This window comes from Podarcis filfolensis, assembly GCF_964270895.1.
Source record: "Podarcis filfolensis genome assembly, chromosome: 13".
Taxonomy (NCBI): Eukaryota; Metazoa; Chordata; class Lepidosauria; order Squamata; family Lacertidae; genus Podarcis; species Podarcis filfolensis.
Window position 1 is genome coordinate 4,162,199 of NC_139615.1, and position 26,623 is coordinate 4,188,821.

The 26,623-nt window shown below is 46.5% G+C and overlaps 1 protein-coding gene and 1 long non-coding RNA gene across 2 annotated transcripts; both read right to left on the reverse strand.

Moving 5' to 3' along the window:
• Positions 1-202: 202 nt before the first annotated feature.
• LOC310747019 lies at positions 203-2,891 on the reverse strand. The gene is made up of 3 exons (XR_014540841.1): positions 1,801-2,891; positions 539-856; positions 203-410 (listed from the first exon to the last, which is right to left on the reverse strand). It is a non-coding gene; the product is annotated as an uncharacterized lncRNA (long non-coding RNA).
• A 10,558-nt stretch (positions 2,892-13,449) lies between these two features.
• LOC310746987 (thialysine N-epsilon-acetyltransferase-like) lies at positions 13,450-24,895 on the reverse strand. Its single transcript, XM_083581273.1, has 6 exons — positions 24,573-24,895; positions 22,429-22,480; positions 18,956-19,039; positions 17,758-17,859; positions 15,390-15,430; positions 13,450-13,825 (listed from the first exon to the last, which is right to left on the reverse strand). The coding sequence occupies exons 1-6, from the start codon at positions 24,633-24,635 to the stop codon at positions 13,649-13,651; spliced, it is 519 nt and encodes a 172-aa protein (XP_083437399.1). The 5' UTR covers positions 24,636-24,895; the 3' UTR covers positions 13,450-13,648.
• Positions 24,896-26,623: the final 1,728 nt, after the last annotated feature.

Sequence of the window (26,623 nt, forward strand, 5' to 3'; positions counted from 1 at the left end):
CAATCATGCTCCAGATAGAAGTGAATCCGCAACCTGATTGGCTTACAGTAGAATTCCGGAATTAGCCAATCATGTGCAGCCCATTGTGTAAATAATGTATATAAAGCAGATGCTTTGAGGGGACTTTCATTCATTCCTCCTCACCACTATGAGCTGAATAAAGAGCATGAAATCACTTTGCAACTCTGAGTATATTTCACTGACCCTCCTTTTTCCAAGATGCCAGAGTCTTTCCTGGCCCTCAGTGAGAGCACACAAGGCCCCCGGGATTATAAGAGCAACAGCATGTTCTTTCGTGGCCGGGAAGGGTTTGCCATCCTGGCATTTGCCAAGGACAAAAATGGATTTTCCCGAGCCCTTATGGTCGCTACTTCGAGCTTGGGAGGATAAAATACCCAGTACAGTGTTACCTCGGGTTACATACGCTTCAAGTTACATACGCTTCAGGTTACAGACTCTGCTTACCCAGAAATAGTACCTCGGGTTAAGAACTTTGCTTCAGGATGAAAACAGAAATCGTGCTCTGGTACAGTGGTACCTCGGGTTACATACGCTTCAAGTTACATACGCTTCAGGTTACAGACTCTGCTTACCCAGAAATAGTACCTCGGGTTAAGAACTTTGCTTCAGGATGAGAACAGAAATCGTGCTCCGGTGGCGCAGCGGCAGCAGGAGGCCCCATTAGCTAAAGTGGTGCTTCAGGTTATGAACAGTTTCAGGTTAAAAACGGACCTCCGGAACGAATTATGTACTTAACCAGAGGTACCACTGTATCTATTACGCAGCAGCATAAAGACCTTAATGCCTTGGCTCCACTGGAACGCACTTTCTATAAACACCGTTTTCATTGGGACACCTTTTCAGACATTTTTTAAAAAAAATAGTATTTATTACTTTTCCAACAATTTAAACATTACAGACATTACAAAACAAAATAGAAAATACAATACAATACAAAAACACCACATAACACTAACATATTAAACTAACACAACGAAATAAAAACAATTTACAACACATCATACAATTTCATCATCCTATCCTTCATTCGCTTATTTCAACGACCTCCTCACACCTCCCTTTTTGTATTCCACTTCTGTTAATTGTTTCAGCAATTCCTTTCCATCTTCCTCTGTTTTCTATCCTATAATTAACATATTCTAACCTTATTTTTGCTTTTAATACTCTAATAATCTATTTATACTTAATTCCTTATAACATTTCTACTACAGCCATATAACTTCATTCCCACGTTTTTCTAACATTCATTAATTTTAAAATATTTCTGTAAATAGTCTTTAAACTTTTTCCAACCTTCTTCCACCGACTCTTCTCCCTGGTCTCGGATTCTGCCAGTCATTTCCGCCAGTTCCATATAGTCCATCAACTTCATCTGCCATTCTTCCCAGGTGGGTAAATCTTGTGCCTTCCAATACTTCACTATAAGTATTCTTGCTGCTGTTGTTGCATACATAAAAAAAGTTCTATCCTTCTTTGGCACCAGTTGGCCGACCATGCCCAGGAGAAAGGCCTCTGGTTTCTTCAGGAAGGTATATTTGAATACCTTTTTCATTTCGTTATAAATCATCTCCCAGAATGTCTTAATCTTTGGGCATGTCCACCAAAGGTGAAAGAATGTACCTTCAGTCTCATTACATTTCCAACATTTATTTTCGGGCAAATGGTAAATTTTTGCAAGCTTGACTGGTGTCATGTACCACCTATAAATCATTTTCATTCAATTTTCTCTTAGGGCATTACATGCCGTGAATTTCATACCTGTGGTCCATAACTGTTCACCTTTTCAGACATTTGGACGGCGTATACTGTCTTGTAAACTAAGATGGATATACAGTCATACCTCAGGTTACAGACGCTTCGGGTTGCGCGATTTCAGGTTGCGCGCCGTGCCGAACCCGGAAGTACTGGAACGGGTTACTTCTGGGTTTTGGCGTTTGTGCAGAAGTGCCGAATCGCAACCCGCGCGTGTGCAGACGTGGCACTGCAGGTTGCGGACGCTGCGGGTTGCGAAGATGCTTCCCACACAGATCATGTTCGCAACCCGAGTGTCCACTGTACTGCAATGTTGGTTATTGTTCTGTTAAAAGTAAACTTACAGAGGGTTGTTTTCCCCCTCCCTCCCCCCCCTTTTCCCCGCCAAATAATTTTTTCAATTAAAGTATGATTTCAAAGCACATGCAAACGGCGTCCTCCGTGTTTTGGACTACAATTCCCATCATCCTGAGCGAGCGCAGCCCAACTCCCTGGCTCTGATGGGTTTTGTAGTCCAAAACATGGCAAGCACCAGCTTGGTGAAGGCTGATTTAAGAACATAAGAACAGCCTGCTAGATCAGTCCAGTGCAGGACCTGAACACTGATACGGAAGGGGGGAGCATGTCTTCTTCACCCCTTCCGCCGGTCCCCAGAGGGTCCGAGACGATGACCTCAAGGGCACCCGGCCCTACATGGACCCCTCAGCCCCCACACTGTTACACCAGCACCACATTTTACCCCAAGCCCCATAAATAAAAGTGCCTTTCTCCCTTCCCTACGCCCATTCGCTACATTGGTAAACCGTGTGTACTAATGTTTTGCATCTCTTGAATGTTCTACCCAATCAGAACCATGTACTGAGGACTAAAATCTATAAAAATCCATAGAAAATCAACCATAGCACCGATTTTCTTGCTTTTGGTGCCAATCTGCTTAATTTCCCTAGGACTCCATGACACCTTCACTGTCCACCATAATCCCTCAAGTGAGGTGTCACGTACACACAGGAAGACCCTAATCCCGTCAAATCACTCTGCCAAGCCTTTCCTCTAGGCAGGGCCAGGTGGCAGACTATGCATACCTGGACCATTGTCCTTTCATCACCCGTACTCAGGATGTACTTTGTTGTTGTTGTTGTTGTTTAGTCGTGTCCGACTCTTTGTGACCCCCTGGACCAGAGCATGCCAGGGACTCCTGTCTTCCACTGCCTCCCGCAGTTTGGTCAAACTCATGCTGGTCTCTTCGAGAACACTGTCCCACCATCTCGTCCTCTGTCGTCCCCTTCTCCTTGTGTCCTCCATCTTTCCCAACATCAGGGTCTTTTCCAGGGAGTCTCCTCTTCTCCTGAGGTGGCCAAAGTATTGGAGCCTCAGCTTCACGATCTGTCCTTCCAGTGAGCACTCAGGGCTGATTTCCTTAAGAATGGATACGTTTGATCTTCTTGCAGTCCATGGGACTCTCAAGAATCTCCTCCAGCACCAGAATTCAAAAGCATCCATTCTTCGGCAATCAGCCTTCTTTATGGTCCAGCTCTCACTTCCATACATCACTACTGGGAAAACCATGGCTTTTACTATACGGACCTTTGTTGGCAAGGTGATGTCTCTGCTTTTTAAGATGTTGTCTAGGTTTGCCATTGCCTTTCTCCCAAGGAGCAGGCATCTTTTAATTTTGTGACTGCTGTCACCATCTGCAGTGATCATCTGCAGTAAGTACAGGATGTACTTATCTGTGCATATCTCCAGCTCTGCATATTCCCCCCTCCCTCCTCCATATGTTAATCCTGTGTAACCCAACCTCTTCTTAATGTATTCATGATGTAACCGTGATGTATTTTGCACTGTATCCTGGGACATGGAGGGAACCCCTTCCTCGGGGTTCAATCTCGCCTTGAACCTGTTGCGCAATAAACTTGGATATTCTGCATCTTGCTCCTGTCTCCGGCTGAGCTCATTTTCCTCCGCAGGGACCCGCGGACTTAGTCCGACGAGCTGGGTGGCAGAGCAGCCTCGCACCCAGATTTTACCGTCACACAGCAATTGATATTCAGAAGCGACTGCAGAGAACATAGGCATGTTGGCTAGTTGCCAGCCATAGCTCTCTCCTCCTCCAGGAATTTGTCCCATCCTCTTTCAAAGCTGCAGCAGGGAGTTCCACAATTCTGCTACGCACTGCATTTAAGGCCAAAGCACTGTCCTTTTAAGACCTACACTCGTTGGCCAAAATTGTGGAAACCTTTTTGGAGAAAGTCTTTTTCCGAAGTTTGATGGCTCATAACGCCACTTTCTTTTGGAGTAATACCATCAAATGATATATCAGTGGAAAGATAATTTAATGAAGAGTGTAGTGCAACAAAGTGTGTTCAATTATCTGTATCCTATCAAACGTTATAGCCAAATAACCAGAAAAAGGAGAGTTTAGAGAGCCAATCAGGTGTAATCTTGTTTTGGCAATCATGGCTCATAACACCACTTTTTTGGGAGCAATACCATAAAATTATATATCAGCGGAAAGATAATTTAATGAAGAATGTAATGCAGTATCTTTTATGATGGATTATTTATTACAACAAGTTTGCTACTCTGTCCTCCCCGCTAGCAGTTCCTTGTATTTGGAACAGCAATGAGGAGTTTAAGATTTCCCAACGCTTTGTTTTCTGTTTCGCAAGTACACTGGTAACCATAAACAGCTGCCAATTGCAAATAGGCAAAAACTTGGCAGTTTCAGCAATATTTTTTTTGCTTTGTTTACTAAATACAATGCTAGATTAAGCCACTATCTAGCGCACCAGACAATTTTAGTGATTTGCATAGGAACATTTTATGGGGGGAATACAATTCAGAGTTTTCAAGAAAACCCACATCACTGATCATGAGCTAGTGGTGCAGCCCTTTCTCCTAGGACAGAAACAGAAAGGGCTGCAACAGGTGAGTTTTACCTGCCACACACCTGGGTGGGGGGGGGAGGCCGGGGTTTGCCACTTTGCCTCTGCTTCCTGTGATGCAATTGCCTTTGTAGAAAAATGCTGTGGAGTTGCTCCTTCGCCCCAGTTTGGAATATTCTTCTGCAGGAAACAACAGTCTTGTAAGCTGAGAAGGTGTCCGTGTAATTGTACTATTGTGAAATAGTATTTTATAAGGCCGTTTTTTGCCAGAATCCAATTTTGGAGGGAGCTGTTTCCAGTCTGTTGTGGTTTAAACTATTGTAATATTCTATTTGATTAAATCTTTTATTGTAGGCCTCCTTGGGAACTTATTTGTGGGACAGGGGGACAACTTTTAAAATATAAGAAATGCTGGATGAAGGGGAGGGATATGGTCTTGAACCCAGACTCTGTGGCCTTACAGCAGGAAGCTCTGAGTAACAGGGAACAGCACTTGGTGCAAGCTCAGATATGCTCTCGCTTTGTTGCTCCAGTGGAGGAAAGTCTATAATGATGATGATGATGATGATGATGATTTATTTATACCCCGTCCATCTGGCTGGGTTTCCCCAGCCACTCTGGGCGGCTTCCAGCAAAATATTAAAATACTTTCATTCTCTAAATGCTAAATGTCATCCAAAGAAACGGATAGGCCGTAGACTCAGGGCAAACAAAGGGAATATTATTCGAGGCACAATTGACTCAATGAATCCGTTGTCCTAAGATGCGGTTATGGCTTTCAGTGCAAATCAGCTTCAAGCAAAGGCTTCACATTCATGGGTGGCTATTAGCTATGACAGATTAAGGCTCTTCATCCCAGGTTAACGTTCCCACTTGGCAGAGACCTTGCTGACCCCAGAAAAGCATGAACAGGATTGATCCGCAGAGGAGAACCCCACGCCCCTTCTGAATAGCGGAGGCTATTCTGCGTGTGGGTATGCAGCCTTAAAAAGAAAAGGCAAGCCTGGTGGATCAGGCCCATCTAGTCCAGCATCCTGTCCCTGCAGGATACCCCAAAAGGGAAACCAGCAAGCAGTGCTGGATTTCTGTATAGGCTAAGTAGGCTGAAGGGACGCGGGTGGCGCTGTGGGTTAAACCACAGAGCCTAGGACTTGCCGATCAGAAGGTCGGCGGTTCAAATCCCCGCGACGGGGTGAGCTCCCTTTGCTCAGTCCCTGCTCCTGCCAACCTAGCAGTTCAAAAGCACGTCAAAGTGCAAGTAGATAAATAGGTACCGCTCCGGCAAGAAGGTAAATGGCGTTTCCGTGCGCTGCTCTGGTTCGCCAGAAGCGGCTTAGTCATGCTGCCACATGACCCGGAAGCTGTACGCCAGCTCCCTCGGCCAGTAAAGCGAGATGAGCACCGCAACCCGAGAGTCGGTCATGACTGGACCTAACGGTCAGGGGTCCCTTTACCTTTAAGTTGGCTGAAGTCTAGGGCCTTAGATGTACTTTCTTCAAGAGATAAGTTTAGGATAAAATCCTTTATTCCTATATTAGATGCATGTGAAGCCAATTTAAAAATAAGTACTGTGTACAGTGATGTTGCACAATTGTTTTTCCATTCTTGCTATTCTGATAGCTTCTAAGCAAGAAATTCAGCAAGGTGTTAAACTGTTGACGGAAGCATACCCAGAAGATATTGACCTGAAACTTATTGATGAACTTTTGCACTTTCACCTGTACATAAAGACTTACAGCAGAGCACTCTCTTGTCTCCTACAGACCTTTATCAAATGATATACAAGGGAAAAATCAGATGGCCTTTACTATTGTGGAAGCAATTGTGCGGCTGTTTCTTAGCTTTATGGTCATTAACTGCTCGGGAGAGAGGAGTTTTTCAAGACTCAAAAGAATTAAAAATGAATTAAGGGCCACAATGTCTCAAGAGAGGTTGTCTGCACTGAGCACTGTGTACAGTGGTACCTTTGTTTACAACCATTATCCGTTCCGGAGGTCCAGTTGTAAACCAAAACAGGTTGTAACCCAAGGCGCGCTTTCGCCAATGGGGCCTAAAAAAAAATCAGGGTTTTAATAAAAAAAAAGAGGGTTGTAATCGCAAAAAAGGGACACACACTTCCAGGTTTGACGTGGTTGTAATCCAAAATGGTTGCAAACCAAGGTACAGTGAAAGTGACAAACTTAAGACAAACAAATTTTGATGAAGTTGTCCGATGTCCTTCAGAGGAGAAATTGGGAATTGCAGAATTTTTAAATATCTGTTGTCATCCTTGGCTTCACTCAATTTTGTTTATAACTGTTAAGTTGTGGGTGAACATATCAGACGACACAGCGATTCTCCAAACAGCTCTTGTTTATTCACAGGTCAGAACAGAACTGAACTGAAGGGTTCAGCCAGCCTGCTTATACAGAGCTCCAGTACAACGTAACTGTAACAACTTTCAGTAACTATCCAATCACTGAACGTCACTTTCGATCCCTTATTTGCATATGTGGACTTGAGTGAAAACTATCTGCAGTATCCCCCTGCTGGCCCAGGGTGAGAACTTCAGTACATAACAATAACACTCTTCCATTTTCTTCTAGTCGTGAGGGTGGGGGGTTGGGAGGGGCCTCACAAGTGGAGTAGCCAAGGGCCACTCTTCATCAAAATCCGGCCCTGCCCCGATCACAAGAGCCCTCTGCCCTCCTGTGGTTGCCAGCAATTGGTGTTCAGGTGCATTTGGTGTTCAGATGGTGCCAAAGCATCGCCATTGTGGCTGGAAACCGTTTTCCTCCACTGCTCTTTTAAAGCCACCCAGGTTGGTGGCCATCGCTCCGTTCTCTCCTGAGGCGGGGAGTTCCGTAGTTCTAACCACGCGCTGCTCAAATAAGCACATCCTTCCGTTTATCTGCCCTGAACCTTCCAACATTCAGCTTCGCCGGCTGTCTGCATGTTCTGTTGTTGCGAGAGACGGAGGAGAAACTTTTCTCTAAACACTTCCTCTGTGTCGGGTATAATTTTATGAACTACTTTCTAGAATAAAAGGAGCTCAGGGATTTTAAATATAGATATGGTTTTCCCAGTAGTGATGTATGGAAGTGAGAGCTGGACCATCAAGAAGGCTGATCGCCAAAGAATGGATGCTTTTGAATTATGGTGCTGGAGGAAACTCTTGAGAGTCCCATGGACCGCAAGAAGATCAAACCTCTCCATTCTTAAGGAAACCAGCCCTGAGTGCTCACTGGAAGGACAGATCCTGAAGCTGAGGCTCCAAGACTTTGGCCACCTCATGAGAAGAGAGGACTCCCTGGAAAAGACCCTGATCTTGGGAAAGATGGAGGGAACTAGGAGAAGGGGACGACAGAGGACGAGATGGTGGGACAGTGTTCTCGAAGCTACCAGCATGACTCTGACCAAACTGCGGGAGTCTGTGGAAGACAGGAGTGCCAGGCGTGCTCTAGTCCAGGGGGTCACGAAGAGGCGGACATGACTAGATGACTAAACAACAACAATAACAAATATACAGTGGTACCTCGGGTTAAATGCACTTCAGGTTACAAACTCTGCTAACCCAGAAATAGTGCTTCAGGTTAAGAACTTTGCTTCAGGATGAGAACAGAAATCGTGCTCCGACGGGGCGGCAGCAGGAGGCCCCATTAGCTAAAGTGGTGCTTCAGGTTAAGAACAGTTTCAGGTTAAGAACGGACCTCCGGAACAAATTAAGCACTTAACCCAAGGTACCACTGTATATATGAGTGTGTCTTTTGTTTCTCAATTTGATCCTTTTTACTGGCTTGCTTTAATGTGCTGCAAACCGCTTTGAGATTTTATTTTCTGAAAAATATAAAGAAATGAATTGAACCACAGAAACTTTACTAATTATTAGCACCCCATTTCTCGTTGCCAGCGCCAACCCGGTGCAATGCTTAGGGAAGCTTTTAATGTTTGATGTATTACGGTTACAGATAGGTAGCTGTGTTGGTCTGCCATAGTCAAAACAAAACAAAATTTTTCCTTCCAGTAGCACCTTAAAGACCAACTAAGTTAGTTCTTGGTAATAGCTTTCGTGTGCATGCACACCTCTTCAGGTATCTGAAGAAGTATGCAGGCACACGAAAGCTCATACCAAGAACTAACTTAGTTGGTCTTTAAGGTGCTACTGGAAGGAAAAAAAATTTCTTGTTTTGATGTATTATGGTATTTTAATATTTTGTTGGAAGCCACCCAGAGTGGCTGGGGAAGCCCAGCCAGATGGGCGGGGTAAAAATAAATTATTATTAATAATAATAATAATAATAATAATAATAATAATAATGTACTAAGCAGTATTTAAAGCTGTAAACAAAACACAAAACCAATTTGAACACAAAATACCCCCAAAGCAGAAAGAAAATAGAGCCCAATTTAAAAAATAACCCCTTTCCAGCAAAGGGGTGAGGAACCACAATGGCTGACCCCTGTTGGAGACAGAATACTGGGCTGCGCCAAAGGAGGCGTCTGAAACAGGATCTCGCGGGACTTGAGGCTATAATATCGCGCGACTGGAGGCAGGCGTGAAGCGTTCGGCGAGATCGGACGTCGCGCTCTCGCGAGATCCGAGCAGAAACAAGCGGAGAGGTCGCGCAACCCGCCGCCGCGGGATAAGAACATAGAGTTACAAAAAGGGTAGAGCAGCGTGCTTCCTTTTTTTTTTAAAATCGGAGCTTCCGGGTTCCTTCCGACCCTGTTTTGATTTTGTGTTAAAAAAGAAACCTTGGAAGAAGAAACATACAAGAAGAGTTTGGAAAACAGGACTGGATGGGATTCAGACGTTGATTTGGGTCGTTCCAGAAGTAGAAGGGGGGAGGGCGCACCCCAACAAAATTATGATTGTGATAAAGTTGTACTGCAAAGATCAAAGACAAATTTTGTGGGCATCAGTGAACAGAATAATTGGGAATAAGGTTTCAGATTTACGCCCTGCGAATTCCTTGTGAAATATACTCAGAGTCGCAAAGTGATTTCATGCTCTTTATTCAGCTCATAGTGGTGAGGAGGAATGAATCAAAGTCCCCTCAAAGTATCTGCTGTATATACATTATTTACACAACGGGCTGCACATGATTGGCTAATTCCGGAATTCTCCTGTAGGCCAATCAGGTTGTGGATTCACTTCTATCTGGAGCATGATTGGGTGGTTCCTGCCAACCAATCATACTGCTGCATTGTTCTAGGACCAATCAGACTGCTGCATTCTGAATCCTATTGTTCTAGGACCAATCAGACTGCTGCCTTTTGGATCCTATTGTTCTAGGACCAATCAGACTGCTGCCTTTTGGATCCTATTGTTCTAGGACCAATCAGACTGCTGCAGTTTGGATCCTATTCAACTCAGTACATAACACCTTGCTTTGACAGGGCAAGAAGAACCGTAGTTTTATGATAGATCTCGTGGAAACTCTCAGCACCCTTAGCAAACTACAGTTCCCAGGATCCTTTAGGGGGAGCTGTGCCTCTCAAAGTGGGGCAGGAGTGCTTCAAATGCATGGTGCAGATGGGACTGTAAAGGTAAAGGTAAAGGGACCCCTGACCATTAGGTCCAGTTGTGGCCGACTCTGGGGTTGCGGCGCTCATCTCGCTTTACTGGCCGAGGGAGCCGGCATACAGCTTCCGGGTCATGTGGCCAGCAGGACTAAGCCGCTTCTGGCGAACCAGAGCAGCGCACGGAAACGCCGTTTACCTTCCCGCCGGAGTGGTACCTATTTATCTACTTGCACTTTGACGTGCTTTCGAACTGCTAGGTTGGCAGGAGCAGGGACCAAGCAACAGGAGCTCACCCCGTCGTGGGGATTCGAACCGCCGACCTTCTGAACGGCAAGTCCTAGGCTCTGTGGTTTAACCCACAGCGCCACCCGCGTCCCCAGATGGGACCTTAGGGCTCAGGAAATACATTTGGTTCCTCTAAGATGGCGGGGAGGAATGCCATTTGAAGTAACAGAAGGGACTTTCTTTCACGTGTGGTGGGATTGTAAAATTATAAAGAAATATTGGGAAATGATTTACAGTGAAATGAAGATGATGTTTAAAATAGCCTTTGTTAAAAAAAACCCAGAAGCTTTCCTATTAGGTATTACAGGAACGGACATACCAAGATCACGAAAGAACTTATTTATGTGTGCAACTACGGCCGCACGGACACTGTTAGCACAACATTGGAAAGAAGAAGGCGTCCCATTCAAAGAAGATTGGTAAGTTAAATTAATGGAATATGCTGAAATGGCAAAACTGACAATGAAACTAAGAGGAAGAGCCGACAACGAATTTAAAGAATAATGGGAGATGTTTATTGCATATACGATACGATAATCTTTTATTGTCATTGTCCCCTACAGAACAACGAAATTGAAAAAAATCTACATCAGACATTCAAAAACCAACAAGCCTGCTATCCCAACTATCCCAGCCTGGTTAACCCCCTAAAAACTCTGATAACCCATAATATATGCCCACAGAGACTACCTTACACTGCGTTTAAAACCAAAATCACATTTGGATAGAAACTGTTTCTCAGGCGGCTAGTCCTAGTCTTTATAACCCTGTACGTTCTTCCAGAAGGCAGAAGCGGAAAGAGATCATTTCTGGGTTGCGCACTATCCTGCGGTATCTCTGCAGCTTTCTTATGGCACCTGGAAGCATAGATTTGATCCAAGGTGGGAAGAGTGCACCCAATTATCTTTCTCTCTCTCTCTATATATATATCTACATATCTATAGATCTATCTATATCTATATCTATATCTATAAACAGAAGCATTGTCCCAGGTTAATACATTAGCAGCGTGTTAGGACTAATTGTAATTTGGATATTGTCAGGGAATCAGGAGCAGGAGCACTGGGGAGAGAGGAATTGGAGAGCGAAGGGGAAGAATCCGAGGGAAGCGTAGGGGACTATGACAGTGGCCCGAGAGATTCCATGAGCTTCTCCAGCGAATCAGAAGATTCCCAGAAGGGGGCTCCGATGATCAGGGCAAGGGGGGTCCCAGGGGGGACGCACCAGAAACAAGGAGCCAGAGGGGAACCCCAAAGCAGCAGTGGAGGATCGGGACCAGTTTCCCCACCAGAGCGTAGTGGGGGGGAAGAGTCACATGTGTCAGGGCCAGCGTCTCCTCCAGAGGGGAGGGAGAGTAAGTCAGGGCTGACCACGCCTCCATCGGAGAGTGGGGGAATAGAGGGGAGGTCAGTTGCAGCTAGCCCACCCGAAGGGGGAAGCAGTGACAGCAGCAGTGAAACGGTTAGGAGGAAAACTGCTGGCTGGGCGCGCGCGCCAAGTTCAAATGTACAGGCGCGCGGGACAGCAGGAGACCCGGATGGGGAACCAGCTCCTAAAGCCCGCCGGAGGGAGGGAGACGGCTCAGGAGAATCAGCGGGAGAAGAGGCTAGAAAGGACGAGACCCCGGCAGGCAGGCGGACCCAGAGGAGGAAAGAGCAGCGGAAAAGGTGGAGCAAGGCGAGGGTCTTAAATTGGTGTACAGGGGGAGGAGATTCAGAAGGGTCATCAGCGGTCTGACAGTTGAGACGTAGAGCTGCGCGCTGCGGCTCTGGAAGTGAAACTGAACTTCAATAAAGACTTTTGTATTTAACAACAAAGCAGCGTTGGTCCTTTGTGAGCTGGGACCTTGGGCAGCTCTGACACATATGAATGTACAATAGTTAATTTATATGGTTTTAAAATCGAACAATGGACATGTGGTATGTTGAGTAATAACGGGACCTAGGAAGGGACTAGGAAGGGAAGCCAACTTGATTTGTTTTGGATTTGTATTGTTGTTTTTATATATGTTATTTTTGGAAAATCAAGAAAAGATTATCAAGAAAAGCAGGATTTGCGGGGACAGAAGAAAGCCTAAGGAACCAGGACTCCGGGGTTCCTGAGAGAGACAGACAGGGGTTCGGGGTATAGCACAACCTTCATCCACCAGGCGCCCTCCAGATGCTTTGGACTACAACTCCCATTATCCTGAGTGTTATGTACTGAGTTGAATAGGATCCAAAATGCAGCAGTCTGATTGGTCCCAGAACGATAGGATTCAGAATGCAGCAGTCTGATTGGTCCCAGAACGATAGGATTCAGAATGCAGCAGTCTGATTGGTCCCGGAACAATAGGATTCAGAATGCAGCAGTCTGATTGGTCCCAGAACAATAGGATCCAGAATGCAGCAGTCTGATTGGTCCTAGAACGATAGGATCCAAAATGCAGCAGTCTGATTGATCCTAGAACAATAGGATTCAGAATGCAGCAGTCTGATTGGTCCTAGAACAATAGGATTCAGAATGCAGCAGTCTGATTGGTCCCAGAACAATAGGATTCAGAATGCAGCAGTCTGATTGGTCCTAGAACAATAGGATTCAGAATGCAGCAGTCTGATTGGTCCCAGAACGATAGGATTCAGAATGCAGCAGTCTGATTGATCCTAGAACAATAGGATCCAGAATGCAGCAGTCTGATTGGTCCCAGAACAATAGGATCCAAAATGCAGCAGTCTGATTGATCCTAGAACAATAGGATTCAGAATGCAGCAGTCTGATTGGTCCTAGAATGCAGCAGTATGATTGGTCTGCAGGAGCCACCCAATCCAGCTCCAGATGGAAGTGAATCCACAACCTGATTGGCCTACAGGAGAATTCCAGAATTAGCCAATCGCGTGCAGCCCATTGTGTAAATAATGTATACGAAGCAGATACTTTGGGGGAACTTTGATTCCTCCTCACCACTATGAACTGAATAAAGAGCATGAAATCCACTCTTGACTCCGAGTATATTTCACTGAGCAAGCACAGCCAAGCTCCCTGGGTCTAATGGGAGTTGTAGTCCAAAATTCCCAGAGGGCGCCTGGCTTGGTGAAGGTCCGTCCAGCAGGAATGGGCTAAACCTTTGCCAAAATGGCCTCTAGGGCTTGGAGCCAGGGGCATGAAAAGGAATCCTGAATAATTTTCTGGGCCCAACAATTACTGCCATTCTATCTCGGCTGCTATTTCCTCGCTTGCTGCGCTAGCTTCTGGACATGCGCTCCTTCGATGTGGCAGAGGTGCCAGTGGTCCTGATTTGTGACGTTCACGGCTCCCAACTTGGCGTAGAAATCCATCGCCGGCTGGTTCCACCGGGCACAGATGAAGCGGAATTCGGAACACCCTTTCTCCAACGCAATCTGAGGGGATGGGGGCGGAATTGGAGGCTGTTATTTATTAATTTTATTTCATAAAAATTTTCCATACCTCTTCATTGGGGGGGGGGGCTGAAAGCAGTTTACAAAAAAAAAATAATAATAAAGGATAAAAGCAAGAAAAACAAGTGAAATCTGCAACTCAACTTTAAAACACATGGCGGTTAAAATCCTAAAAGCAGATTAGCATCATCTCAGCCTTCTAAGGTATAAACAGGAATAAAACTGTCCTTTATCAAAAGATCTTAGGCAACGTACAACCTTAAGAACATCTGCCTCAAAGAATTTTGGGTACGGTAGTTACAATCCCTGGGACCTTTACGATACGATAATCTTTATTGTCATTGTCCCATACAGAACAACGAAATTGAAAAAATCTACATCAGACATTCAAAAACCAACAAGCCTGCTATCCCAGCTATCCCAGCCTGGTTAACCCCCTAAAAACTCTGATACCCCATAATTAAATACAATATACTCCTACAGAGACTACCTTACACTGCGTTTAAAACCAAAATCGCATTTGGATAGAAACTGTTTCTCAGATGGCTAGTCCTAGTCTTTATAACCCTGTCCCTTCTTCCAGAAGGCAGAAGCTGAAAGAGATCATTTCCGGGGTGCGCACTATCCTGCGCTATCTCTGCAGCTTTCTTATGGCACCTGGAAGCATAGATTTGATCCAAGGTGGGAAGAGTGCACCCAGTTATTCACTCCGCAGTCTTTACAACCCTGGACAGCATTGTTTTTTCCCTGACCGTGCAGCTCCCAAACCACACACGCAGACCGTAAGTTAATACACTCTCAACAGTACAATGGTAAAATGCCATCAAACGACAGCGGCTAAATAATTCTTTCAGCAGAGAAATGGGCTTTGAATAATAATAATAATAATAATAATAATAATAATAATAATAATAATTTATTATTTATACTCTGCCCATCTGGCTGGGTTTCCCCAGCCACTCTGGGCGGCTTCCAACAAAACACTAAAATACAATAACCTATTAAACATTAAAAGCTTCCCTAAACAGGGTTGCCTTCAGATGTCTTCTAAAAGTCTGGTAGTTGTTCTTCTCTTTGACACCTGGTGGGAGGGTGTTCCACAGGGCGGGTGCCACCACCGAGAAGGCCCTCTGCCTGGTTCCCTGTAACCTCACTTCTCGCAATGAGGGAGCCGCCAGAAGGCCCTCGGAGCTGGACCTCAGTGTCCGGCCTGGACGATGGGGGTGGAGACGCTCCTTCAGGTCTACTGGGCCTTTGAGGGCTTTAAAGGTCAACACCAACACTTTGAATTGTGCTCGGAAACGTACTGAGACGGTCTCAGCCTGACCTACCTTGCAGGGTTGTTGCAAGGATACGATGAAGAGGAGGGGGGGAACTATGTACACCACCTTGAGCTCCTTGGACGAGGAGGTGTGGTATAAATGTAAGAAACGGATAAATAGTCCATTCACACTCTGGCCTGGTTCAGTCGGGGGTGGCTAGCCAGGCTCCTTCCCAACAACAGCAACACACAGACACACCCACACCCACCCCTGTTCAGCCTCACCTTTGCCACTTTATTCATTAAACTCGTGCCAATGCCTTTGCCTGGTTGGGAAAATGGGGAAAAATGAATGAACAAGTTAATCACACTTAATTTTTAGCTGTGGACATTCTGAACTAGGGTTTGAGAGTTTTCTTGGTTTAAAAAGATCTGCTTGTGTGATGGCCTGGGACTCAGGCTCGGAGCCAGAGGAGTCTCAGTCCGCACCGGAGCCTTTGCCCCAGGTGGCATCTGAACCAAGCCTGGGGCCTGATCCTGAAGAGCCCCAGTCTGCACAGGTTCCCCTGCAACAAGCACCAGCTGGGCCGAGTCAGGGGCCTGAGCCTGCCCTGGATCCAGATGTGGGGATAACCTCGTTGCCTCCAGCTGGGCCATCACTTACAGCTACTCCACTACCAGTTCGGTCAGGGGAGGCTGAGGCGGCCCCTGGGTCTAGTAACCCACAGACGCCTCCTGAGCTGCAGAGACTGAGGTCGGAGAGAAGGAGAGACCTGAGTACTCGCAGGAGGAGTGCTCACCTTCGGGCGAGACAGGGAGGCGAATCACCGGGGGATCAGGACCGGCCGTTACCCCGACAGAGATAAAAGGCTGCTGGACCCCACCCCAGGTTGCAGGAGCAACGTTGCTGTATGCTAGATCCTGCCTGAGATCCTGTACCTGCCCTTGCCTGGTCTCCTGCCTTGGCTCTGTCGGACTGATTCCCAGCGGAACCTTTGGATTCTGAACTGGTCCTGGACTGCATTTCACAGGTTACCAGCACAGCTTGGTTCAGTTAATATTGCCTATATATATATATAGGTAAAGGGACCCCTGACCATTAGGTCCAGTCGTGACTGACTCTGGGGTTGCGGCGCTCATCTCGCTTTATTGGCCGAGGGAGCCGGCGTACAGCTTCCGGGTCGTGTGGCCAGCATGACTAAGCCGCTTCTGGCGAACCAGAGCAGCGCACGGAAACGCCGTTTACCTTCCCACTGGAGCAGTACCTATTTATCTACTTGCATTTTGACGTGCTTTCGAACTGCTAGGTTGGCAGGAGCAGGGACTGAGTAACAGGAGCTCACCCCGTCGCGGAGATTCGAACCGCCAACCTTCTGATCGGCAAGTCCTAGGCTTTGTGGTTTAACCCACAGCGCCACCCGCGTCCGGGTTTCGCCGTGGACGCATGCGCAGACGCTCAAAATGATGTCACACGAATGCGTGGAAGCACCAAAAAGCAACCCGCAGACGCGCGGACACATGTTGCATTCGATTCAGGACTTTTAAAAAAATGCAGTTGCAGTGTGAGCCCTTTTTTTAGTCTGAGGGCGAGATTCCCATGCGCACAACCTTCTGGGGGCCACTTACCAGAGAAGGGCAGGGCCAGAGGCAAAACTGGGTGAAAAAACTGTTGCAGGAATTTATGTATGAGGACCCTGTTGCAACAGCTTTAATAAAGATCAGGCTTACTAGCTGCTTTGCTTCTCAATATTCTCTGGTTGGCCTCTGTTATTTTCTCCTACCGATAGGGAACCCACTTAAGGACTCTATACAGGCTCTTGGATACCCCATAAGGAGAGAAGGGCAGATTTTCTTTACAACAGAACTGACTCTTATCTTGACAGTATGGCAGGCAACTATCCAGACACTTTATTGCAACTGCAACAACCACATCCCCAACAGTCAGACCATAGCTGTCAACTTACAGATTTGAAAATAAGGGACCAGCAGCCTCGAAAATAAGGGATCAGCAGCCAAAATAAGGGATTTTCTGGGCAAAGGTATGTTCAACTTCTGAGCCCCTCTGAGCCAAAGACAGAAAGCCCAGCCAGCAGCCAAACGAAGCCTCAAGCGGTGGTTCCCAAAGCGCAGCAACCCAGCAAAGGGGATACAGCAAGGAAAACCACCGTCACCTCTCCGCTGGGAAGCGCTGAGCAAAGGCGAGTCCCCAGGCAACGCGGCCGATTTGATTGGCACAAGGCATGCAAGCTCCACCCCCCAGTCATTCTTAGACTCCTTATTGGGTGAGCAACGCAGCCAAGCAACACAGTTGGAGCCTCCCTCCTCCCTGGCCGGCAGGGAGGGAGGGAGAGGAGCTGCTTCCTTTGAAACCCGGGAAATTTAAGGGACATCATCAATAAGGGACAGCAGCGGGACACAGCGCTGGGATAAGGGACTATCCCGCCAAATAAGGGACGGTTGACAGCTATGAGTCAGGCCCATCCAGCAAACCCATAAAATGGACCCAAAAAAGGCTATGAAGTTTTTCCCGCTTATCTGCCCTCCGATCCTTCACTATTCCTCATCCTAGTTTACTGATTATTGTCTGTGCACTCAGTGAGAAGGGAGGGGGTGCACTCTGCACATGCTCAGAGGCACCCAACTTCCTGAGTACCTCGGAATTCCGGCACAACGTAGAGATCTTCGCCGAAGAGGATTCCGCCGTGCCACGTGCAGTAGGACAGGTAATGGAACTGGTACCCGACTATTGTGCGACCTGGAGAGCAAGGAGGAGGAGCAAAATTAAAAAGCATATTAAAAGGGAATGGGCTGGGCGGTAATTCCCAACACCAGCGGAAGCCCAAATTCAGCATCAGTTCACCTCCAGTTTTATGATTACCATATTTTTCCGTCTATAAGACACCCCCTGTTTTTTGGGATCCTGATTTAAGAAAATGGGATGGCCCTGTGTATAAGACGCCCCCAAATTTTGGACATTATTTTTTAGGGGAAAAACCTAGTCTTATACAGTGGATGCTCGGGTTGCGAACGTGATCCGATGCACGTTCGTAACCCGCAGCGCCCACAACCTGCAGTGGCGCATCTGTGCAAGTGCGGGTTGCGATTTGGCATTTCTGCGCATGTGTGAGCGCCGAAACCCAGAAGTAACCCGTTCTGGTACTTCCGGGTTTCGGTGGTCCGCAACCTGATAAAACGCGACCTGAAGCGTCTGTAACCCGAGGTATGACTGTATACGGAAAAATACAGTAGTTTTTGTTTTTATTTTTATTTATTAATTAAATTTGTATATCACCCTTCATCTGTAGATCTCAGGGCATCAAAATACAAGATAAAAACAGAAAATACATACATAAGAAAAACAAGAACAAACCAAACCAATAATCTGAACCTCCCACAAACCCATTTAAAATGATATTATGGGATGTTAACCAGCCAAAGGCCAGGTTGACTTAAAAACAAGATCAAAACACAACATTAAAATGCAGCCTCATTTCAGTAGAAACTCAAATCAAAAACTTTTTGGGAATGAAAACGTCAAATCATCAACAATGGCCCTCTCTTCCTCCACGAATTTGCCTAATTCTCTTTTAAAGACATCCGGCTTAGTGGCCGTCTCCACCTCCCTTCACCCCGCAGCGTATCGCGTAATAAATCGACAACCCCGACAGTCGTTCCTCATCTTGATAATCATCCCAGTTTTGTATTTCTGTCCCTTACCTGCCGAGCTATATATATAGCCAGCTTCCTTGGCTTTCCCCACCCACTAGGCAATGCTGCTCCACTTTCCCGCCCACACTATAAAGAAGTTTAGCAGTTTCCCTTGCAAGGCTCAGTCCGCCTCTTTTGCTTACCATCTTTGCTCTTCTGTTCCGGGGGCAGCTCAGCTACGAGGCACCCAAAGGTGGAATCTTTCTCAAACCCATCTTTTCTGAGAACTAGGAAGAAAAGGACAGATTTATTTAAAACACTGTTATGATTCATTGGGCTATAGACATTGGTCATAATATACAAAAAATTATGGAACAGGGAATAAAATTTACTGCATGTAGTGCATTGAAAGAAAACATTATGAAAATGATGGTGGTATATAGAAGGATAGATAGTAAATAAAAGGAAGGAACTTTTTATCACATGTGGTGGGAATGTAAAAAAGTGAAAAGCTTCTGGGAAATGATATATAATGAGATGAAAAAGATTTTGAAATATACATTTATTAAGAAACCAGAAGCATTTTTACTTGGCATTGTAGGAGATGATATTAATAGACCGACAAAAGAAGAATGGAGGATGAAGTTGATGGACTATGCAGAATTACGGTAGATAAATTAACAGGAAGGATTCGAAACCTGCGGGATCAGAGATTCTTAGAAGACTGGAATAAATATATGAACTTTTTGAAAAGTAATTGTGATGAACAGACTATGCTAGTAGGACTGCAAGAAGTTTTGAAAGGTGGACTATTTGAAATACTGCAAGAATGACTGTGAAAAGAATTATTAGTTAAGGACAATTAAATGTAATATAGAAATTAAGAACTGCAGAATAAGTGATAAAGAACGGAAAATCACCAGAGGTGGTGACGGAAGTCTATAATATTGTTTAAGATGAGAAGATATGTTGTATAACTGTTGGAACTGATATGTTTAAAAATGAATGAAAAGAAAAGAAAAGAAAATGATGGTGGTATATAGGTATAGAACACCAGCGAAATTAGCCAAAATGTGTAAAATAGATAATAAATGTTGGAAATGTAAAGAAAAAGAAGGTACCTTTTACCATATGTAGTGGGAATGTAAGAAAGTGAAAGACTCCTGGGAAATGATTTATAATGAGGTGGAAAAAATGTTGAAATATACATTTGTTAAAAAAACCCAGAAGCCCTTCTATTGGGTATTGTGGGTACAGAAATTCATAAGAACAATAAAAAACCTGTTTTTATATGCGATAACTGCAGCAAGGACACTATTAGCCCAAAGATGGAAACAAGAAGACATACTGTCAGGGAACTGCCATCGGAACTAGAGGAGGAGGCGAGGCTCCACAGCGATGCTGGAGAGGGGCCAAGCAGGGAGAGAGGCAGGTCTCCGGTGGGGGAAGAAAATCAGCGCTACACCAGGGATAGAGGGGGGCCAATGGGGGAAGCAGAGAGCAGGCTCCGGGACTCTTCACTGGACACCAGCGGGGAGAGCACAGGTCCTCCGCTACCCACGCCCTCCCTGTGCAGAAGACTTCCGCGCAGGGAGAGTAGGAGGAGACTGGGCGTCAAACAACTTTTATGTTGGAAAAGGTTTAAGAAACGCCCACTGACGGATTCTGCCAGCGACTGAACAGCCACGGAGTGGATGGCTGTCCAGCGAGAAATGGTTTAACCAGCCAACCTAGCCCAGAGCGGCGGCAACTTACGCACAAGCAACCCCTAAAGCCATTATACATACCAACTAAAGAAGAGTAGCAAGAGAAATTGATGAACTATGCCAAGATGGCGAGACTAACAGGGAAAATTGAGAACCAGCAGGACCAGACTTTCCTAAAGGAATGGAAGAAATTTTTGACATATCTGGAAAGCGATTGTAATCAATTGACATCGCTTGTAGGGTTAAAATAAGTTTTGCAAAGAGTAATTTATAAATTATTGTGAAGAGAATTAAGAATAGATGTATTGGAAATCTGAGTTTATAGCAATAACTATAGTAACAAAATGCATAATTTGTTGTTGTTGAGTCGTTTAGTCGTGTCCGCCTCCTCGTGACCCCCTGGACCAGAGCACGCCAGGCACTCCTGTCTTCCACTGCCTCCCGCAGTTTGGTCAAACTCATGCTGGTCCCTTCGAGAACACTGTCCCACCATCTCGTCCTCTGTCGTCCCCTTCTCCTTGGGCCCTCCATCTTTCCCAACATCAGGGTCTTTTCCAGGGAGTCTTCTCTTCTCACGAGGTGGCCAAAGTCTTGGAGCCTCAGCTTCAGGATCTGTCCTTCCAGTGAGCACTCAGGGCTGATTTCCTTCAGAATGGAGAGGTTTGATCTTCTTGCAGTCCATGGGACTCTCAAGAGTCTCCTCCAGCACCATAATTCAAAAGCATCCATTCTTCGGCGATCAGGCTTCTTTATGGTCCAGCTCTCACTTCCATACATCGCTACTGGGAAAACCACAGCTTTAACTTTTACCTCGGTCTAAGAACAGAATCTGCACGGTGGAAGGGCACCAGCAGCGGGAGGCCTCATTAGGGAAAGCGCGCCTCGGTTTAAGAACGGTTTCGGTTTAAGAACAGACTTTCAGAATGGATTAAGTTCATAAACTGAGGTACCACTGTAGACAGACAGACAGACGATAGATAGATCAATAGATCGATAGATTGATATTTGTTATGGAGATCGGGGTGAACCACATCCCAGTTTGTGACAGCCATTTTGCTTTCTACTAGAATCCGAAGGTCTTGCAAAAGGCAAAATTCAGAAACAGGGGGAAGGCTGAGAATCCTACAGGCATCCCATTTATAGAGCATTTATCTTGATTTGTTGGCAGGGAGGTTAGACGGCGGTTCATCAAAGCGAATCTTATCTCATTCTTTCCCACTGCATTTTCCCATCACTTTCCTTATTGCAAAAAAACCACCCCTCTGATCTTTCGGGGGGAATCTCCACCCCAAAACAGTGACAGTCTGGAAGCACCTAGGGCTGCTGTCAAGGAGGGTGTGGGGAAAGATGCCATCCCTCAAGGTTACAGGGCAGTGTGCCAGCTGCAATCCATTTAAATACGAAACGCTGCCATCATCAGTTCCCATCATTCCTGACCACTGGTCCTGTTAGCTAGGGATGATGGGAGTTGTAGTCCAAAAGTGGCTGGAGAACCAAGTTTGGAAAACCCTGGGCTAAATACAGTGGTACCTCGCAAGACGAATGCCTCGTAAGACGAAAAACTCGCAAGACGAAAGAGTTTTTCGTTTTTTGAGTTGCTTCGCAAGACAAATTTCCCTATGGGCTTGCTTCGCAAGACGAAAACGTCTTGCAAGTTTGTTTCCTTTTTGATTTTCAATGCATTCCTATGGGAATCCGTGCTTCGCAAGACGAAAAATTCGCAAGACGAAAAAACTCGCAGAACGAATTAATTTCGTCTTGCGAGGTACCACTGTAATGACTCATTGCTGAAAACCTGAGTGATCTCTTCCGGCAGAAAATGAAAACCGAGAACTCAGCGGAGCGATGTATTACTTGGTATCTTTGTAAGCATTTATTTTCAACTCTTTTAAGACTGTTCTGCAGTAAAGCTTTGAAAACAAAACAAAACAAAACACAAAACGCTGCCATCGCCGCATAATTTTCCTTACGTTCTGGGGTGGTTGTCAGCTGGTCCAAAGCTTTGTGGAAAGCTGCCGATTCCTGGAAGAAGCAAAATGTTGTGTATGAGTCATGCAAGACCCTTGGATTACAATGCCAGCCCCATCGTAGGGACATAGGAAACTGACTTCTACTGACTCCGACCATTGGTCCATCCAGCCCAGCATTGCCTACACTGAATGGCAGTAGCATCTCTCCAGGATTTCAGACCCGAGGAGCCATGCCTGCCTTCCGAGTGTGGCATAGTGGTTACTGCATTGGCCTAGGACCCGGGAGAGCAGGGTTCAAATCCTCCACTCAGCCAGTCGCAGTCTCCTTAGCCTAGCCCAGGCATAGGCAAACTCTGGCCCTCCAGATGTTTTGGGACTACAACTCCCATCAGCCCTAGCTAACAGGACCAGTGGTCAGGGATGATGGGAGTTGTAGTCCCAAAACCTCTGGAGGGCTGAGTTTGCCTGTGCCTGGCCTAGCCTACCTCACAAGGTTGTTGTGAGCATGAAATGGGGGCGGGGAGAGAACTATCTACAATGCCTTGAGATCCTGGGAAGATCAAAGCGGTCAGTAAATGTGATACATGAATAAATAGCAAATGTTCACCACCTTGAGCGGGTGGAATGCAAAGTTAATAAACGAATGGTTTGTTTATCTTGAGAGACAATGGAGGCATACAAGGCCTCATCCAATCCTCTTAGGGACTCCGCTCCAGATTTGTGTAGGGTTTAGTCCTGAGCCTTTTTTTCTTCTGTGTGATGGCCTGGAACTCGAACTCGGAGCCAGAGGAGTCTCAGTCCACACCGGATCCTTTGCCCCAGGCAGCAGCTGAACCAAGTCTGGGGCCTGATCCTGAAGAGCCCCGGTCTGCACAGGTTCCCCTGCAACAAGCACCAGCTGGGCCGAGTCAGGGGCCTGAGCCTGCCCTGGATCCAGATGCGGGGATGACCTCGTTGCCTCCAGCTGGACCATCACTTACAGCTGCTCCCCTACCAGTTGGGTCAGGGGAGGCTGAGGCGGCCTCTGGGTCTAGTAACCCACCGAAGTCTCCCGAGCTGCAGAGACTGAGGTCCGAGAGAAGGAGAGACCTGAGTACTCGCAGGAGGAGTGCTCACCTTCGGGCGAGACAGGGAGGTGAGTCGCCGGGGGATCAGGACCGGCTGCTACTCCGACAGAGATAAAAGGCTGTCGGACCCCGGCCCAGGTTGCGGGAGCAACGTTGCTGTTTGCCAGAACCTGCCTGAGACCCTGTGCCTGACCTTGCCTGGTTTCCTGCCTTGGCTCTGTTGGACTGACTCCTCGCAGAACCCTTGGATACGGGACCGGACCTGGACTGTGTTGTTCAGGTTACCCCCGGGCCCAGCATATCCTGAAGATATCCGGCAAGGCAGAGGAAGTTGAGGATCAGAGTTTTACTTCTCCAAGATGGGCTCCTTTCCCAGGTGGATAAGCCCCATTTGCCCCTCATTCCCTCTCGACCGTTAGACCCACTCCTGGTCTCGTCTGCTCCATCTTCTAGAGTCTGTCCTCACAGGCAGAGGATGTCCCTAACTCCCCGAGGGTTTGAGACCCACCGGCTCCCCTCGCCTGGTTCAGCCGGCCGGTTGAAGCCGTTCCCGGTGTGTGGCCGCTGTTGCACGCCGACAGCTTCTCGGAGCCGCAGGAGAGAGCTGAGCGCAGGATGGGGTCCAGAGGTGGACATACCACCCCAGAAGGAGCATGACGTGTCCCTCAACAGAGGTACTGTATTTTTTTCTCTATAAGACTCACTTTTCCCTCCTAAAAAGTAAGGGGAAATGTGTGTGCGTCTTATGGAACGAATGCAGGCTGCGCAGCTATCACAGAAGCCAGAACAGCAAGAGGGATTGCTGCTTTCACTGCACAGCGATCCCTCTTGCTGTTCTGGCTTCTGAGATTCAGAATGTTTTTTTTCTTGTCTTCCTCCTCCAAAAACTAGGTGCTTCTTGTGGTCTGGTGCGTCTTATAGAGCGAAAAATACGGTAATTTCCCTTTCCCGAATGCCCCGTACACCCCAACCATAAATGGGGTGGGGAGAAATCCAGCTCTGGGTTTAAGGCACTCCCTGTACCCAAATCTCCTGCTTTCTAGGTGCTCTCCTGCCCCCCACCCCCAAATCTCTTACCCTAATAAGTCGCATGATGGCCTTAAGGTCTCCTGCGACCCAGGGGCGTATAATGTAACTCATGCTGGCTCCTCCGAGATCCTTGCTCTCTGCTCTCCTGGCCTGGACTCTGATCTACTGAAGCGATGGTCTCTCTTTTTTTCTGCTTCGCTGGATTTGACAACGGGAGGGGTCCCTCCCTCCCCCCAAGGCTATGGGTCACTAGGCCATCTCAATTTGCTGACGCTCAGCTGTTTTCTTGGGGAGCTGTGCCGGTTTGCAAACCCTGACCCATAAACAGGCAACAAGGTTCTTCCCCCCCTGGTGAAAATTAACTTCTTTTGGCACGAGTTTGCATCACTTTCACCGCTGCCTTGAAGCAGTCTTGACCCAAGCAGGGCTGAGCTATGGGCAAGCAACCCAGGAGGTCACTTAGGGTGAGGGTTTCGGTCGAAGGGTGGCCCCCTTTAGATGGGAGGGGGGCGTCGCATACCAGCCATGGGCAAGGACAGATAGGAAGGTGGGCAGAGGTTACATTCCGGACATGCAAAAGGCAGAGATTTCTGGACATCCTGTTAACGGAAAAATCCGAGGGCTCCCTTGGACAAAAAACAAAGACACCGACCAGGATTACTTGGAGCAAAACAGTAGGCTTGGCCTTTATTGATCTGTTGCAACAGGGTGCTCCCCTCACCTGCAGGAGAGAGGAGGGACCCATAAAAATGGTGTGCAAGGCCTTATAAAGACTTTTGAAATTGCCACCCTGTAGATCAAGACCACCCCCAGAAACATCATACATACATCACAGAAGGGGTGTAACCTAAGACCACCCCTCAGATACATCATACCTACATCACAGAAAAGGCGGTCTAAAACAGAAATTTTAATATTGTTTTTCTCCTGTTGTTGTTTATCTCCTGTCTGGCAGGTAGCCTGGCCAGTCTTTTGTAATGATAAATACTTAGTTCCTGGGCCAGGTCACAGGCTCACACCCTATTCAAACACAGACATACCCTTAAGACAGGATTTGTGAAGGAAAAGACAATGGGGAGGCTTTTCCAGTTTGACCTTGCAGAGAAAACATTGGCTCAGTTTAGGAATCAAAATGGTTCCAGGTTGGCCTTCCTGTGCTGATCTATGTATGTGCTTGGTTGGTACACTTATGAACATTACCATATATCTAAGACCATAAAATTCCTGTCAGAATCCCACAACCCTCTCCTGCCATGCAAGCAAGTGGCGTTTTCTCAGCGTTCGAAAAGAGCAAGTTGTGTTGCTCGACGGGTGGAAATGGCACTTCTGCCAGGAAACCCCTTTGGCAAGCCGGCAAAATGGGGCATCATAATCGAGTTTTAGAGTTGGAAGGGATAAAACATCAAATATTTAAAAATTCCCTAAATGGCTCGGTCCCATCTCCTAATCCGAAGTAGGAACAACGTACTACTGTGTTGTAAACAAAAATTGCCCTTTTTTCCCTTATGGGGTATCCAAGAGCCCATATAGAGTCCTTACGTAGGTTCCCTATTGGTAGAAGAAAATAACAGAGGCCAACCAGAGAATATTGAGAAGCAAAGCAGCTAGTAAGCCTGATCTTTATTGATCTGTTGCAACAGGGTGCTCCCCTCACCCGCAGGAAAGGAGGAGGAACCCAGAACAATGGCGCGCAAGGCCTTATAAAGACTTTTGAAATTCCCACCCTGTAGATCAAGACCACCCCCAGAAACATCATACATACATCACAGAAGGGGTGTAGCTCAAGACCACCACCCCAGATACATCACACCTATCACAGAAAAGGCGGTCTAAAACAGAAATTTGAATGTTTTGCAGGTTATCTGATTGCCTTTCCTGATAGTCTGTCATTAAAATGCTGATTAGTCAATTCCTGAGACAATGGGAAGGCTCCCTCACCCCCTCCCTCCTTGAAGGGAAAACATTTGGTCAGTTTGGGAATCAAAAATGGTTCCAGGTCGGTCTTCCTGGGCTGATCTATGTATGTGCTTGGTTGGTACACTTATGAACATTGTTGTTGTTGTTTAGTCGTTTATTCGTGTCCGACTCTTCGTGAGCCC